We start from the raw sequence: 15,876 nt of genomic DNA, 5'->3' as shown, positions 1-15,876 counted from the left end.
AAAGAAGAATATGAGGGGACAACATTGATGCTACACATTGTTTTGGAAATGCTGGGTTAAGCAGCCAAGCTCCAGGTCTACAAATGTGACGCACATTCAAAAGCTTGTTTCCTCAAGTGTCGTAGATGGAAAAAGAGCATAAATCACTTTTTAATGATAAAATCATTACTTGATGAAAAAAAGAATGTCTAAAACATTAAGGATTGAAACCAGAGGAAGAACTCACATGGAAGTGTGTAGACCCAGACCTCACACATGGCTTTCTTTAATCTTCATCCTAATTAGCTTCCACCATAAACGGCTAAACAATAAAATTACACATTGACATTAACACACTGGCGAAAAACATTTCCTATATCCCCAAAGCTCGGTTACATCGACATCAGATTCATCTATTTTTGTTCACTGTCTATTAAAACATACTTTTGATCATTCTCATGATGTTGATGATAATGATGATGTATTACACCAAATTACATAATCACAGTAGCTAATTGCCACGAGCGTGTCACGAGTAAACTGAACACAACAGCTGTGGAGTATTCGTTCAGAGTATTCTGTGATTTTGTTTCAAATCTGTCCAAGTGGAGTTGAAAAGGGAGACACTGCAGGACAACGATGAAAACTTCAGAGCACTGGACCGCCGTACAGCTCTATACTGGTCAGATGTCTCCCCTTGTCTCTTTGTAGTAGCTCTAATAAACGGGGAATTCCTGAATGTTTCCAATTTCAATTGATTGTATTTCCTGGAAGTCCTCTGATATGTGAGGATATCGTCCGAGCGTTCTCCAGGGACCAGGAAAAAGAGTCCGGGTTGATTTTAGGAGGCAAAATTACCCTCCGTTAATAACAGGTGAGCAGGGTGATATCTTTTCAAATATTAGATCATTAAATGAGATCATCTTCCAGTAATCATCCTTTGACAGCAAGCGTGACAGATCCTCAGCAGTCTACCTCCGACTCTCACGCTAACACACTGATGTCATTTACCCCCCCCCCCCCCGCCCCCACACCCCCGTCTGGAAGGATTGTTGTTCGTAGCCGCTGCAACCACAGAATACTTTTATCACGATATGGTACGTGGGAAAACAAGCAGGTATTAAAAACAAAAGGAAACAAGAAGATGATGTTTCTCAATCAAGTAATTCAATTTGGCAAATAAGAAAACTTCACATTGCTTTTGACAAGTGATGATTACCCCTCCTCTGCTGCACAGGGGAAAAAAAAAAAGCAAGTGCAGAGCGCTCTCCAATATGTTTTCATTCTTTTTCTCTTTCATAGTCTGACCACCTGCAACTTACATATGTCATGCTAGTGCCAGTTAAGACATAAAGTAAATGAAAGCCAGACCTGCGCTTTGGGGTCTAGCGAGTTGTAAGGACGACGTGTAATGGGGAAAGCAGCACACTCCCACTGCACTGTACACAACAGTCATTAGGCAACCCATCTGCTCAACGCTTGCATGCTAAGCTGTAATTTTCAAACTCTGGTGTGTGTGTCTGTGTTTAGGTGTGTGTGCACGCGTGTGTGTCTGTGTGTGAGAGAGGCCGGTGGTGGCGGGCCCGGAGCAGAGGAGATGCCTCTGCATGTATATCTGTTGGGTGTGCATGGCAGTCTGTGTGCGCGTGCGTGTTCATGTGTGCGTGTGTGTATGTGTGTGTGTGTGTTCGTGCATGTGTGCATGTGTGTGTGTGTGTGTGTGTGTGTGTGTGCGTGCGTGCCATTATCTGGATGTCATCATAACCACAGAAATCAGGGACTGATAGTATCTTCCCCACCCCCTGCTCCTATCCCCAGCTAGAGTCACGACAGCCAAGGCTCTCCTCTGACCACACACACACACAAACACACACAAACACACTTTTAAACACACACATGCCGATACTGACGCATAGACACTGCATCATGCTTCCACGTTTTGTAGGTAAACATGTCCAGATTGGTGAAGTGGACTGGAATTCCCGCCTTCGTGGGAATTATGCCCAGAACCATTTGTAAACCCTCTTCTCCGCCGCCTCCTAACTCTTTACAGATTGTAAAACTCTGGATTTCTATATTAGGTTACTCTGCTGAGGTTGTTGAACCCTTCTCTCTGTGGTCGACGACAGACCAAAGGAAAAAATGGGGGGGGGGGGGGGGGGGGGGGGGGGGGGGAAATGCAATCAAACAAAACACAATATATTTGTCGTCTGAAACCTCACACGTTAAATCGAAGATATTCGTTTGCATGGAGGTTTGAGAACTGTCCCATGCCACGCCATAGCCCGTTGCTTCTGTGTAAATATGTGGTCAACAGACTTTAACATAACATAGACAATTTATACGTAGACAACACTGTGAAGGATATAGATTTACCTTATTGTGCTGTGTGTTACGCATTAAGCCTTCGAGTTTACTCCTGGGGTGAAGTGCCTGTTTCCCCTTTACAAGCGTAGGAGTCTGCACTGGCATGGCAGCGCTGGCAGCCGGCCAGCCTGTACTGTGGTCATGACTAAACCTGAGCCACATGCCTAACTAAAATCAGTAATATGTCTAATAACATTTGTTTTATTATACTTAGCACAAATGTTGTTCTCATAAGATAAATTTTGGCAATCGAGTTTGAGTTCAAAAAAACGTCTGCGTGCGAAGTCTCCTCTGATGCAGCACTGGCCCCGGTAGCCTGAGCCGTGGCCCCACCCCGATGCCTTGGACCCAGCGTCAGCCCCGGTCTTGCCCCAACTTGTGCCGTTCTCCAGGCTTTTCCCCGTTCTGTAGCCTTATCTCAGGCTCAGCAGGCCCTGACTCATCTGGAACCACAGAGGGGAAAATGCTGAATGCTTCACTGCTATTTGTCCTTTTCATTCCCCTCCTGATGGGATTGCCCAAATGTTGTTAACCACACCATCATCTGTGGTAGCTTATTCATGCATCGCATGCACTGGGGAAACATCTGTGGTTTTCATCATGCCTCTTATAAATAACTCTGTTTAAACTAATCTGTGACAATGTGACGTATTTCTCTGAATCCATATTGTTAGTGTTGACAGATTTCTATGTCACCTCGGCAGCAGCTCTTTATCTCGTCGGGCAGTGATTTCGTCGAGTGCGGGAAATGGAGATCACACTGCACCAGCTGTATCTGGGGACGTTGTGCAACCCGACAGTGATGCACCAACTAACACGTGTGTGCACCAACAGACTCAGACAGACACATGACATGGACACTTGTCTCAAACATAAACAGAGCTAAAGCCAATGAACGGCCGTCAATCGACACTCCGATGAAGAGGTTTTTCTTCCCACTTAAATACTCTGGGCCTCTTTAACATTGAGGCCACTAAGGGACAGATCAGGTACATCAAAGTAATCTCTCAGCACGGACCTACGGACCTCGGTTCCATGCGATGGAAAGTTACTATTTGTGACTGACTGGAAAATCTTGCATGCCTCCCTGGCAGCACCGCGACCTTTCTCAGGTCAGGATTTGGGGAACTCACGAGTGGGGGAATAAACAAAAAGGATCCTAATGGAGGAAAGTAGGAGCTCATAGAAAGTCATAAACGCCCACTGGAGTCAAGACATACTTGGGTTTAACAGCCTCTCTACTATATATATATATATATATATATACCATTTACATTAAAGTCACTATATTATCTTTGTTATTGTCATGTTACAGCATGAAAACAGGAGCTTTGGATGTTTTCATCTAAATCTTTGTCCGACTCTTACAGATGGTTGGTACATTGAGATGCTCGTTCCTCGACCTGCTCTGGTTTGCTGCCCGGGTGGAGGTAGATTGAGTCGGACTTCTCGGTGAATGATGCATTCTGAGGCCCTTTGATTGGTTTCCTAACTTTTCTCTCTCTGTGGTTATTTCTGCTGAGCAATAGGAGCATGTCATATTGAGTATCTAGGGGTGATATCATCCAGTACGACTTGCAGAGAGACCTCTTGAACACATGCCTCACTCATCCAAGCACACACCGCACTGCTGACTCACTGATATGTAAAATAGACCAGCTGAATAGTGAGAAACTGATGTAGACTCCTCTCTTTGTTGCAATTTTGAGCCACTTCTAACGCTCAAATTCAATTCAACAGTAAATCTTATTAGTGTTGCTGCTATTGTAGTTTTTCATGGCAAATAACTGCAGATGTCCCATCCACGGAATTTCCACAGAATCTTCTCCAGCCTCTTGTCGTATTGTTTTTCACTTTGAGAGAGTCACAACCTCGACGGAGAGAACAAGAAAACTATGACAGCTGTGGGCCAGAAAGTGAATCTGCACGAAAAGAGACAGAACCCTGAAGAAGACGATAGTCCACCGTTAGAAGGCTTCCTGTCCAGTAACAGGTACGATATTCAATCCATATTCACTGCACGTGGAAGCTGAAGACTCATTCAAGTCATCCGTCAGATGAGTTATGTGCCAGCAGATGTTTTTTTACTCCACGTCTGACAAGCACTCTCACAGCCACGAGTCCTCAGAGCTCTGCTGTCAGTGAAGGGGCATGAATCATTCTCACAATTCTCTGACAGGTCAGCGCTGTGACCAACGACTCACTCTGCAGAACCAGCATCTTGCCATTTTCTCATCAATCAGGTCTGGATGTTGTCCAGAGTTGCCCTTTCACATATGTGGCAAACAACTGGGTTAGGGTTAGGGTTAGGGTTAGGGTTAGGGTTAGCTGTGTTAGGGTTAGGGTTAGGGTTAGGGTTAGGGTTAGCTGTCTGTGGGAGTCTCCCCTGCACCACACACTCCCTGTGGTTTAGTTGAGGGGTGGCACCGGAGCAGACTAAAGGGGAAACCAAGAGTATTTTAATGGGTTAATGGACATTCTGAGAAACGTCATGAACTATCAATTATTGTAGAATAATTCAGGTTTGAGATATTTTACAGGTTCATTTCAGATTGGTATCTGAAAAAAACAAGTTTATGTTGTCCGATGCTAGCAGCTGCACAATGGCAACAATACCCTGTTTAACAATTCTTCTACTAAACAAGGTTTCAGCTTCATATCTCTCAGGTAACTTATCCAAAAGTATTTGTCCTTAAAAACCCATCCAGTTAAGAATATTTTGAGTTATAATAACTCTCAAGAATGCTCTTTTAATTTATCGTGTCTGAAACTATGGCAAATGGTGTTTTACTCAACCAAAAATGAATATAACTTTTAATTTCCTTTGAAAATTGCAACATTCTGCATCTAATTTCCTTTCTTCTCTTTTTTTGTGACTGTTGCAATGATACTTGTGAGAAAAGACACCAAACATCTACGTGTGTGTTCACCGTGACCCGCACAGTGTACAGATGGGAGGGACCACCCTGAAGGCCGTCACAAATTAAAACTTGTTCTTTTCTTTTATCAACCGAAAAAATGTACTGCTTGCGTGAGAATTTCATTTGTAATTCTGTTTTTTGTTTGTATTGATGAATTTATTCGCGAATCCCAGAATGTATCAAACCTGTATCAAGCGTGATCGGCCCTGAGGCCAGATGTTCCCCACCCCTGTTTAATTGTTCTAGCTCTATTCTTTCATTTTGTTTACAAGCACTTGCAACACTTGCATCCCACAGTGAGGATCTGACTTCAACATTGCCTGTTTGATTTATGATGTAAATGAAGTATCCATGGTTTGTTTGATAGGTGAATACTTTCGACCTGAGCATGGTGTGTCTATTGACGTTATCAGACACGGATTGACACGTCACCTTCTCCAACAATTAGACTGTACGCACTGAACCCAGTTTGAAATTGTAAAGTTCAGTTATTTTTGAAGCAGATTGAATGGAATGGTCTGTGGTGCCGAGTGCGGTCCTGTTGCTTTGAATGAACTTGACAGAGGAAACCACCAGTCCCATAGTCTCAGCCTCGGCATTTAAAATATGTAAGAGCTTCTAAATATACCCTGTCTCCTATTTTTGATTTTCTAAAACCAAACTCAGAGGGATGAATGCACCAGGCGAGATGGAGAGGAGGAAGAGAAATGAGAGGGCAGGAGAGGTCACAGGGTATTTCACAGGGACTCCTCATGCACTCTGCATCCAGGATGTGTCCTTAATGCCACACAGCTGTTTTTATTTTCATCTGCCAAAGAGAATAATCAAAACAGGACGGCTTAGAGCTGTTAGCCTGCCATTGTCGTGGGGAAGTCACATCAACGAGTGTGGGAGGGATATTCTGGTGCTCTGTGGTGCAGGGAAAGCTTTGGCTTAACTGGACTTCGTGACATGTCTGCAGTTATGAAACAATAATAAACTCATGCCATCGGCCCTTGTCTCCAAACAAGTCATTATATTAAATCTATGATTGTGTGGGATAATTGAAAAAATGTTTAAAGAATCTCAGTTGACAGTCACCACAGATAGTTCTGATATCACATTTGTTATGTCTCTTAATGGGTGTTGAATGTAATCCTTAAAGGAGTAGTGCAAACCTAATAAGAAACAGGTACTTGCAGTTACTTTCAAGAGTCCTGGGGCCACAGACAGGCAGCTGGCCAAGAAATAGTCTGAAACATAACCCCTCGGTAAAACTAAGTTTTGATTTGACACCGAGGTTTTTGCACGAATTAAACAAACATGATTTTCTGTGTAGTGTGAACTTTAGAGGTGCTGAAAGAGAGGTTTTTCCCCGTCTGCTCAGAGCATGTTAAGATATGTACGAGCAAGAGAGTGACATTATTCTTCTCCTCGAACTCTTGTGAAGAAGATTAAAAAAGGATTCCAACATGTTCCAACATGTCAATTGCTTCTTATTAGGAGTTTTGCATATTTGCAATTGCTAATTGACCCTTAATTGAGTTGTCCTACTTACCACTGTATCCACAAGCTAACCCAAACGTTTTTCTAGCCTCAATTAATTTATGATGCAGACGAACTCTTGAAAAAATAAAAACCCCAAGCCCCAGCCCACATACCACACACATACCACATTATGCTAGCGTGTGATGCAGGAGGCGTGCGTGTGGACTTGGCTGCGGCGGCTGGTTCAGCTCTTGGAAATTGGATTTCATCTGTAATAACACCCCCCACTTGAGGGAAGTTGTTGCATAAAATCGAGACACGCTTTTACATACCTTGTAAAAATGAAAACAGCAACAAAAAAAATAAAAAGAGAAAAACAAACCGGCTAGTCACGCATCTTGCACAAGTCGAGAAGTGAGAACAGCTTCGATGACCTCAGGGTAGGTTGTACGAGGCTGGCAACTGAGCAGGCTTTTGGGGGCATTTAACAATATGTGCATGCACAGGCACACAGGATCAAGCAGGTGTGTATAGTAGAGCATAAATATACTGTACACACATGATGTGAATTACCATGTGTGTGCCTGCGTGTGTGTTTGTGTGCATGCATGAGTAATGATCTAAAGGGAATTGGCGGCCGTACAAAAAGGATTAGCACCCTTGTGTGAGAGCTTCGGCGGTGTGTAGAGTATACAAGCAGACAGCCTGCTGAGAGAGGTACACAGGCTTGTGCTGCCAGATGCCACGCCGGAGATGTATTAAAGGCTCTCGTGTCATGTTTAAGGAACTGTCAGAAATTAGATTATATTAACTCTATTAAGGTTATTAGGTTCGGCATAAAACAGTTTTTGGCAACCAAAGATTAAACGGATTATGAAACCCAGTGTATACATCCACGCCGGAGGAATATTACAAATGACCTATTTTCATCAGATGAGTCATCAAAGATTATCTGAAAGAAGAGGGGCTTCTCGGAAGGTGTTTATAAGGCTTTGTACCACTCTTTCGATCTCTAAATAAGGTTCATGGTAGGTATGATGAACTTGTGTTTATCGCACCATCTCCCTGGCACAGTCGGATAAATAAAAGTCTTTGGCACTGAGTGGGTCTGTTAGATGGAGTTGCTCGGGCTGGAAGGGGTTTTCCTGTGAACGTCAAGAACCGCAACATCTCCCCAAGGACACGGTGAGATAAAGGAGATTGTAAATGTGTCGACGGATCAATCAGTCTGAGGCTAGAATGGCGTATTTCAGCCGTGTGATTTCAGGAGGGTGTGAGGATGCTGCGATGACAACTCAGGGTGTACCAGCACCCACGTGTCTTTTGTCTCAGACCCGCAGTGTGTGTTTTTGGTGTTGTTGACTCCGGTAGAGAAGCACATCAGACTCTGTTGTTGATGCAGTGGACTCACCGCCTATGGAATGATGCATCTCACACATGCAACTAATGGGAGTCACCAGATCTGATGCGCAGCAATTAGAATATTTGCATGTTTCTGTGTGAAAACCATAGTCAACACCCGCAGCATGGCTTCATATCAGAGATGAAATAAATCTGTCAGTGCACACATAAAAGACAATATGAGTGAGGAGCGTGCACTGTCTGTGACACTTCGTATTGCCTTTAGAGTTACACGTCAGTGTGTGAATACACTCTCCCCTCCAGCAGCGGTGGTGGTGATTCATGTCTGGATAGTGTAAATATTATGACGGCTTAGGATGATGGACTTGAGTTTTTCACCCGCTCTCATTACTTTTTGGAAATAAACCTATGACACATAACTTGCGGACACACAAGTCGATTGCGTAAATTGTCGGAACAGGAAAGTAATGTCTTCAGTAATAAAATCTTTCACATGGTTGCATGTGGGATGAGCCACAGCGAGGCCGTGGAGGGCCGTGACGCACGCCAATGACCCAGACATTCACGCAAGATCCATTTAACACGAGTCCGGTTCACACAGGAGTTCAAGGGATGATTCCAGTGGTGGAAACTAACACGTTAACTCAAGGTCTATATGTAAGAATATTTTGGAGCTACTTCACAGTATATACAAGGGATATTCACCATCTTGTCCTGTATTCTAAAAAGTAATCTACTCTAGACTTCTGAGGGAAGCACTGAACATGACCTGCCAGTGACTGAGCTTTTGGAAAAGTGTTCACACCTTCAGTGGGTCAGATTCAGAACCTTAAGCACTCAGGCTCCATTGAATGTGAGGGATGTGGTTGTAGTTTTTTTTTTTTTTGTGTAAGCTCTCTCTGATTATTTCTTGTTTGTCATTGAATGTATTCTCGCTACAGTTTCTGAGGTAGTGGTTGATGTTGATAAGCTCAAGACAGTGCTATTACTTGTGAGACCACCCAGTGAAGTAATTAAAACTCTCTGCACCTTTACTATCTGCATCGTGAGATGAGCTTATCAATATATCAATAGTTTTCAGCAAATAATATATATTATACAGTAATGATCACTTGATGAATTTGACGCAAATGCTTAAACAATAGGGAAAACTTGTTTCACTTGTTACTTGTGACGTAACATATTAAATTGTTATATTTATATATGACATTTTATAGAAACATCACACTTCTTCATCAAGGTAAACTTGTATAAAAGTTAAATTATAGAAACATCATTCTTCTACATCCAGGTAAACTTATATAAAAAGTTATCATATAGAAACATAATTATTCTACATCCAGGTAAACTTATATACAAGTTAAATTATAGAAAAATCATTATTCCACATCCAGGTAAACTTATATAAAAGTTATATTATAGAAACATCACACTTCTACATCCAGATAAACTTATATAAAAGTTATATTATAGAAATATCACACTTCTACATCCAGGTAAATTTATATAAAAGGGATATTATAGAAACATCACACTTCTACATCCAGATAAACTTACATAAAAGTTATATTATAGAAAAATCCCTCTTCTACATCCAGGTAAACTTACATAAAAGTTATATTATAGAAAAATCACTCTTCTACATCCAGGTAAACTTATATACAAGTTAAATTATAGAAAAATCATTATTCCACATCCAGGTAAACTTATATAAAAGTTATATTATAGAAACATCACACTTCTACATCCAGATAAACTTAAATAAAAGTTATATTATAGAAACATCACTCTTCTACATCCAGGTAAACTTATATAAAAGTTATATTATAGAAAAATCTCACTTCTACATCCAGAAAAACTTATATAAAATTGATATTATAGAAATATCACACTTCTACATCGAGGTAAATTTATATAAAAGTGATATAATAGAAACATCACACTTCTACATCCAGGTAAACTTATATAAAAGTGATATAATAGAAACATCACACTTCTACATCCAGGTAAACTTATATAAAAGTTATATTATAGAAACATCACACTTCTACATCCAGATCACTGCAGCTGGTGAATCCTCTTTTAAAGTAGAATTTCGCTTCTTATTATCTGAGACGATCCAACAGCGCCATCTATGGACGTGAAGCGGCTCCTGCTCCCGTGAGCCCTGCCTGACACACCGTCCTCTCACCGCCGCTGCCAAACACAGCACAGGCCGGGGCCAGCGTCTGTCTCCGCCGCCGGATCAGCTACATCGCCGACATGTCCGACATGGAAGACGATTTCATGTGCGACGATGAGGAGGACTACGACCTGGTATTTGCGACCGAATTCAAACGAAGCCTCCATGTTTGTGTTCCGCTGGGCGCTAACTGCACAGTGCGGGCTGGGGGTAGCTGTTTAGCTAGTTAGCTTGTCGGCTAATATTAAGCTGAGGGCGGATGACTGTCGTTAGCCTCCTAGCGGGCTAACGGCAGTTGGCTATCGCCGCTAGGCTACCTGGCTACTGTTAATAAACAGCAACCGAGCCGGGAAGCTAATTTAGGGTTTGTGCTTTTAGCCGTTTATGTGTCACTGTCCAGTAAACAACAACAAGCTGGTCAACACGCCCTGGTAGTGGAGAGAAGGACTGTTTGCCACGATTAGCGGTGTGTTAGCTAGCTAAGAGTTACTGGTGTGTGTTATTCACGAATGTGCATGTGCTCCAACAACAGGAATACTCAGAGGACAGCAACTCGGAGCCCAACGTGGACCTCGAGAACCAGTACTACAACTCAAAAGCCCTGAAGGAGGATGATCCCAAAGCAGCGCTCAGCAGCTTCCAGAAGGTGGGGTGCTGGTGCTGCCTAACACAACATGTTGTCTGTCACTGTGTGTGTGTCTGATGGGACTTGTGTTGACAACTCTCGATCTCGTGCCCTTCTCAGGTGTTGGAGCTGGAGGGAGAGAAAGGAGAATGGGGATTCAAAGCGTTGAAGCAGATGATCAAGATCAACTTCAAGCTGGTATGCCGCGCAACATGTGCTGTTGAAGTGAATGACTATGTGATGAGTGATTGTTTTCCCGTGTATCTTGACCCTGCAGACCAACTTCCCAGAGATGATGAACCGGTACAAGCAGCTGCTTACGTACATCAGAAGTGCCGTCACCAGGAACTACTCGGAGAAGTCTATCAACTCCATCCTGGACTATATCTCTACCTCCAAACAGGTATGAACAAGAGACGGAGTAAAACCCAGATACTTTGAGAATCAATTATTTGAAATGCTTAATCGTGTTTCCCATGTTGCTAGATGGACTTGCTACAGGAGTTCTATGAAACCACACTCGAGGCTTTGAAAGATGCAAAAAATGACAGACTGTGGTTTAAAACGAACACAAAGGTACACACAGATTCTTCACTGGTTCCAGTTTATCTCACAACATCATTTCCCAGGAAAACATGTGCTGAGAAATGCTGTTTTTTCATTCCTCCCCTGTAGTTGGGGAAGCTGTACTTGGAGAGAGAAGAGTATGGGAAACTGCAGAAGATCCTTAGGCAACTTCATCAGTCATGTCAGGTAATTGGGTCATTATTACAATTTTATTTTTATTGAACATGCAATAACGTCTTGCTTTAACTTGATATGAATAATTGCTATTTTGAATTCCTCATTATCTAATAGGTGATTGCTCTGTTTTTTAATGACATGCAGACAGATGATGGGGAGGATGATCTGAAGAAAGGCACACAGCTGCTGGAGATCTACGCTCTGGAGATCCAGATGTACACAGCACAGAAAAACAACAAGAAATTGAAAGCCCTGTATGAGCAGTCACTTCACATCAAATCTGCCATTCCTCACCCGCTCATCATGGGAGTTATCAGAGGTACGATGGTGGACGTGTAGCTTTGTGTTGTGTTAGTCACTGTTGTGGCTGTTTGCTGAACGACCTGTTCTTGTTTGCTCCCAAACAGAGTGTGGTGGGAAGATGCACCTGAGGGAGGGGGAGTTTGAGAAAGCTCACACAGACTTCTTTGAGGCCTTTAAAAACTACGATGAGTCCGGAAGCCCACGAAGGACAACATGCCTGAAGTACCTGGTCTTAGCCAACATGCTGATGAAGTCAGGAATAAACCCATTTGACTCACAAGAGGTATAAAGTTTGTTTTGCATGTTTACTTTTGCATGTACTGCAAGAATATGAAACAAGAGAAAAGACGACTAGTTGCCTCATAAGTTTTTGAAGCCGGCAATTTGGATAAATGAATGAACTGCTGAATGTATATGAAGATTTTTAAGTTCCATTTATATTGTTCTTTTTTTCCTCAAAGGCCAAACCCTACAAAAACGACCCAGAGATCCTAGCAATGACAAACTTAGTAAGGTAAGCATGCAGTTTGGTGAGATGGCTTTTGTTCATAACACAATTATTCTCCTCTATGTGTTGTAACATTTCATACTCGGCATTTAGGACTTGACTCTGCATCTTCGTGTCACAACTGAGTTGATGAGGAGACTCATGTTATTGTTGATGGCTGAAATCATACAAATGGACCGACAATGCAAACTATAAAAGCTGCTCCTTTCAAGTTTTGAAAATATTTTATCTGACATAGATTCTTGACAGATTGCCTCCTAGTTTAACAGCTTGGTTGTGTGCAGATGGACGGACCTTATATTGCCTTCCTATTCATTTAATAGCCAGGAATCCACACCCAAAACTGTGATAAGAACAATGTTTACATACAATGCGATGTGTTTGGATGAGAGTTGTTCTGTGGCTCGCGGATCACAATGTACACACTATAACAACAATGTCTGTTTTTCCTTTCCAGCGCCTACCAGAACAATGACATTACTGAATTTGAGAAAATTTTGAAAACAAATCACAGTAACATAATGGACGACCCCTTCATTAGAGAGCACATAGAGGGTGAGTGGCGACCGGGACCTCAGTCCACATCTTCAATACATCCGTTGAAAAAGTGCTGTGTTTTTAGTGTGTGGCTGATTGTGCGATGTTGTGTTTCAGAGCTCCTGAGAAACATTAGAACTCAAGTACTTATCAAACTCATCAAACCCTACACAAGAATACACATCCCTTTCATTTCTAAGGTAAGTCTACATCATAAAAAAAAAGTCCTGCGCAGTGACTATATGTTGTCTTTACTCTTTGATCACATTCTCTTTGAGTATTATTAGACAATATTTGCACTTAAGGCCATTGCACATTCTTCGACAAGGAAGTTATGGTTTCATTGAGGATTGAGGACTATTTTTCAATTTCTGTAACATTGTGAGATTGGGCATTTTTGATGATTTTTTTTTTTATTCCTCTATAGATAGTGTAGAGATATTTATGAAAGAAAATCCGGCATATACGCATATAAGAAAATCCGGCCAAACGCTATTTCATGGTTTACTTTCTCCATGCGTCTTTTGTTAACACATCTAACACTTCTTTAATATTAAATAAGACTAGTTGATCAACTTCTTTAGAGATTTGAGGATGAGTCTGATTTGTTGTTGTGTTTCAGGAGCTGAACATTGACGTTTGTGATGTGGAGAGTTTGCTGGTGCAGTGTATCTTGGATAAGTAAGTTTTTCTCTCATGTTATTGCTGAGAAGTCTAAGAGATTTAATAACTACCTTCCTGTAAAGAGTTTTATTTCCTCATAGCAGGCTTCATTTTGTCCAGACCGGTGTGAGAACAATGTGTTGCAAGTGAAAGCCGCAGATTACTCTCACTTGATGAGTACTGAAGCTGTTCAGAGAAATATTTACCTCATCGTTTTTACATTTGGCGATAATGCTCTGCGATGTTGAAGGGATTGTGTTTTCATTATTACCACTCATTTTAATGCAGACAAATACAAATCCCTTGTTTAAAAGACAAACAAAAAAACACAAGGTCCTTCTCCCCCCTCCGCAGGAACGCATGTGGGTGCGTGTGTCTGCTCGTCTCTGTCACTCTGTTTTAAATAAGTGTCTAATAAACTCCAGACCAAACCAAACGAGCACAAAGCAAACGCTAAGCGCTGCACAGGTCCCAAGAACCTCTGAATAGTGCAAAGTGAGCGCAGGTCAGCGGGGGAGCGAGGTGGGAGGACAAGCGGCTGCCCCGATGCAGAATCAACCGTCCTGCAGCGGTGGGTCGGTCTTGTTCGGTACCTTCAGTACTGCAACAAAAGACTTCCGTGACGTTTTTAGAGTTTTGGCATCGACTTGTCCCCAAAGTATCGGTTCACGTGACGTCCCTACATGCATGATTACAAATGTAAGGGCATGTGAAATATATAAATATACAACGGATTGCACATAAGCCATTGATTCTCACAGACAGAAATGAATTATGCAGTCAAGTGGGTCAAACCGGAGTTAAAGTGCAGTCGTGTGCCGGTGCTTCTACTATGTGCATTTCTGGTTGCACAATCTTACTGCTACCTGAAGAAATGTTTTTTGTTTTCATTTCTGCATTGTCTCACATTACAGTAAGCATCCATATCAGATTTTAGCTGCTTTCAGATGTGCCCTGATCTCTGCATAATCTCCTGAAATTGAGAATACAACAAGAAATAATCTAGAGGATTCACCGTGAGCGAGTTGGCACCTTGATGACGTTTCTAGCATGTGATGGACGCAGAACTGAAAGAAAAAAGAATACAAACATCTGCGGATGAAAAAAAAAAAAGCCATAAACATAGAAGATGAAGATGTCAACTTGAAAAGACAGCGAGAATTAAGAGCTTTTGGGGATATGGGTTCACACGTGTTGATGTAAACAAAACACTAATCTCTGCAGAGGAATTGACGTGTCATGTCCTGCATGCAGCGCCACCCCCTCACCTGAAAACACTGGGAATTTTCCAGTTGTGAACATGTCAGACCAAAGAGTCTCCTGCTGCTTCATGTGCAAAAGTGAAACTCCAGAGAAAATCCAGACCTTATTATTGTAGAGTTTCAGAGTGAATGTCCGAAACCATTTCTGTGTAAATACAGGAAGCTTAACAATGCACTTTTGATTTAATCTAATATTCCTCCAGTTCAACATGTGTGGCCCTGCTGCTCACTCTCTGTTCTTCTCTTCCTCAGCACAATCCACGGCCGCATTGACCAAGTTAACCAGCTACTAGAACTGGACTACCAGAAGAGAGGGGGGGCTCGCTACACAGCTTTAGACAAATGGACAAATCAGCTGAACTCTCTGAACCAAGCCATCGTTAGCAAGCTCACATGATGGCCTGTACAGTCCGGAGACGAGGAAAAATGGCATGTTTGAATACATCCATAACGTATGCTACTGTGCTTCTTCCAGTAAAACCCCTCTGAGACAAGACACACAGCACAGGTTTAAAAATGCCAACGAGTCGAAGGAGACTTGAGAACCACCAGACGTGTGTTGTTTTGTCCCGATGAGAGGAAATCACCGACACTTATTTTTGTTTTTTCATGTTTCCCGATTGGCAGATCCATGTGCAACACACAAAAATGTTTCAGTTCTGTACAAAAATTAAAAAAAATACTTTAAAAAAAAAAACATTAAAAAAGTCCAGAATGTGTATGAAAACGTGTACACAGTATTTAATGTATACTGTTGGTAATAAACAGATTTCTTCTCAGCACTAAAAAGGATTCAGCTGCCTTTGGACTGTGTGACGGGATGAACGTGGAGTTGAATAAAAACTGTTTTTAACTGATGAACGAGCCGCAGACACTTTTCTTTCGCTTTGACTCGAGTCCCTGTGTCCCCGTGATGTTTTACAGCCACACGCACGACGCTCATGCACATTTCTGAG

At 42.0% G+C, this 15,876-nt stretch overlaps 1 protein-coding gene across 2 annotated transcripts; it reads left to right on the top strand.

The window, feature by feature from the left end:
• The first annotated feature begins 10,261 nt into the window (after positions 1 to 10,261).
• On the top strand, positions 10,262 to 15,777 carry cops2 (COP9 signalosome subunit 2). 2 transcript variants are annotated; one of them, XM_053424168.1, is made up of 13 exons: positions 10,262 to 10,412; positions 10,811 to 10,924; positions 11,024 to 11,101; positions 11,181 to 11,306; positions 11,390 to 11,479; positions 11,579 to 11,656; positions 11,792 to 11,966; positions 12,055 to 12,233; positions 12,412 to 12,464; positions 12,916 to 13,013; positions 13,113 to 13,195; positions 13,618 to 13,676; positions 15,173 to 15,777. In XM_053424168.1, the coding sequence occupies exons 1-13, from the start codon at positions 10,359 to 10,361 to the stop codon at positions 15,315 to 15,317; spliced, it is 1,332 nt and encodes a 443-aa protein (XP_053280143.1). In that variant the 5' UTR covers positions 10,262 to 10,358; the 3' UTR covers positions 15,318 to 15,777. The 2 variants fall into 2 exon arrangements, with proteins under 2 accessions (XP_053280143.1, XP_053280068.1); XM_053424093.1 differs by having other exon boundaries at positions 11,172 to 11,306.
• Positions 15,778 to 15,876: the final 99 nt, after the last annotated feature.

Source organism: Pleuronectes platessa, chromosome 1 (assembly GCF_947347685.1).
Source record: "Pleuronectes platessa chromosome 1, fPlePla1.1, whole genome shotgun sequence".
Classification (NCBI taxonomy): domain Eukaryota; kingdom Metazoa; phylum Chordata; class Actinopteri; order Pleuronectiformes; family Pleuronectidae; genus Pleuronectes; species Pleuronectes platessa.
Note: the sequence above shows the minus strand (reverse complement) of the source record. Positions and strands in the feature narration are given on the sequence as shown.

Excerpts from the sequence above, each read along its gene's own strand:
- cops2 (XM_053424093.1), top strand. The coding sequence starts at position 10,359 with ATGTCCGACATGGAAGACGATTTCATGTGCGACGATGAGGAGGACTAC. Across the intron at positions 11,102-11,171 it reads TCAAGATCAACTTCAAGCTG|ACCCTGCAGACCAACTTCCC; the intron begins GTATGCCGCGCA and ends CCGTGTATCTTG. Across the intron at positions 11,657-11,791 it reads AACTTCATCAGTCATGTCAG|ACAGATGATGGGGAGGATGA; the intron begins GTAATTGGGTCA and ends AATGACATGCAG.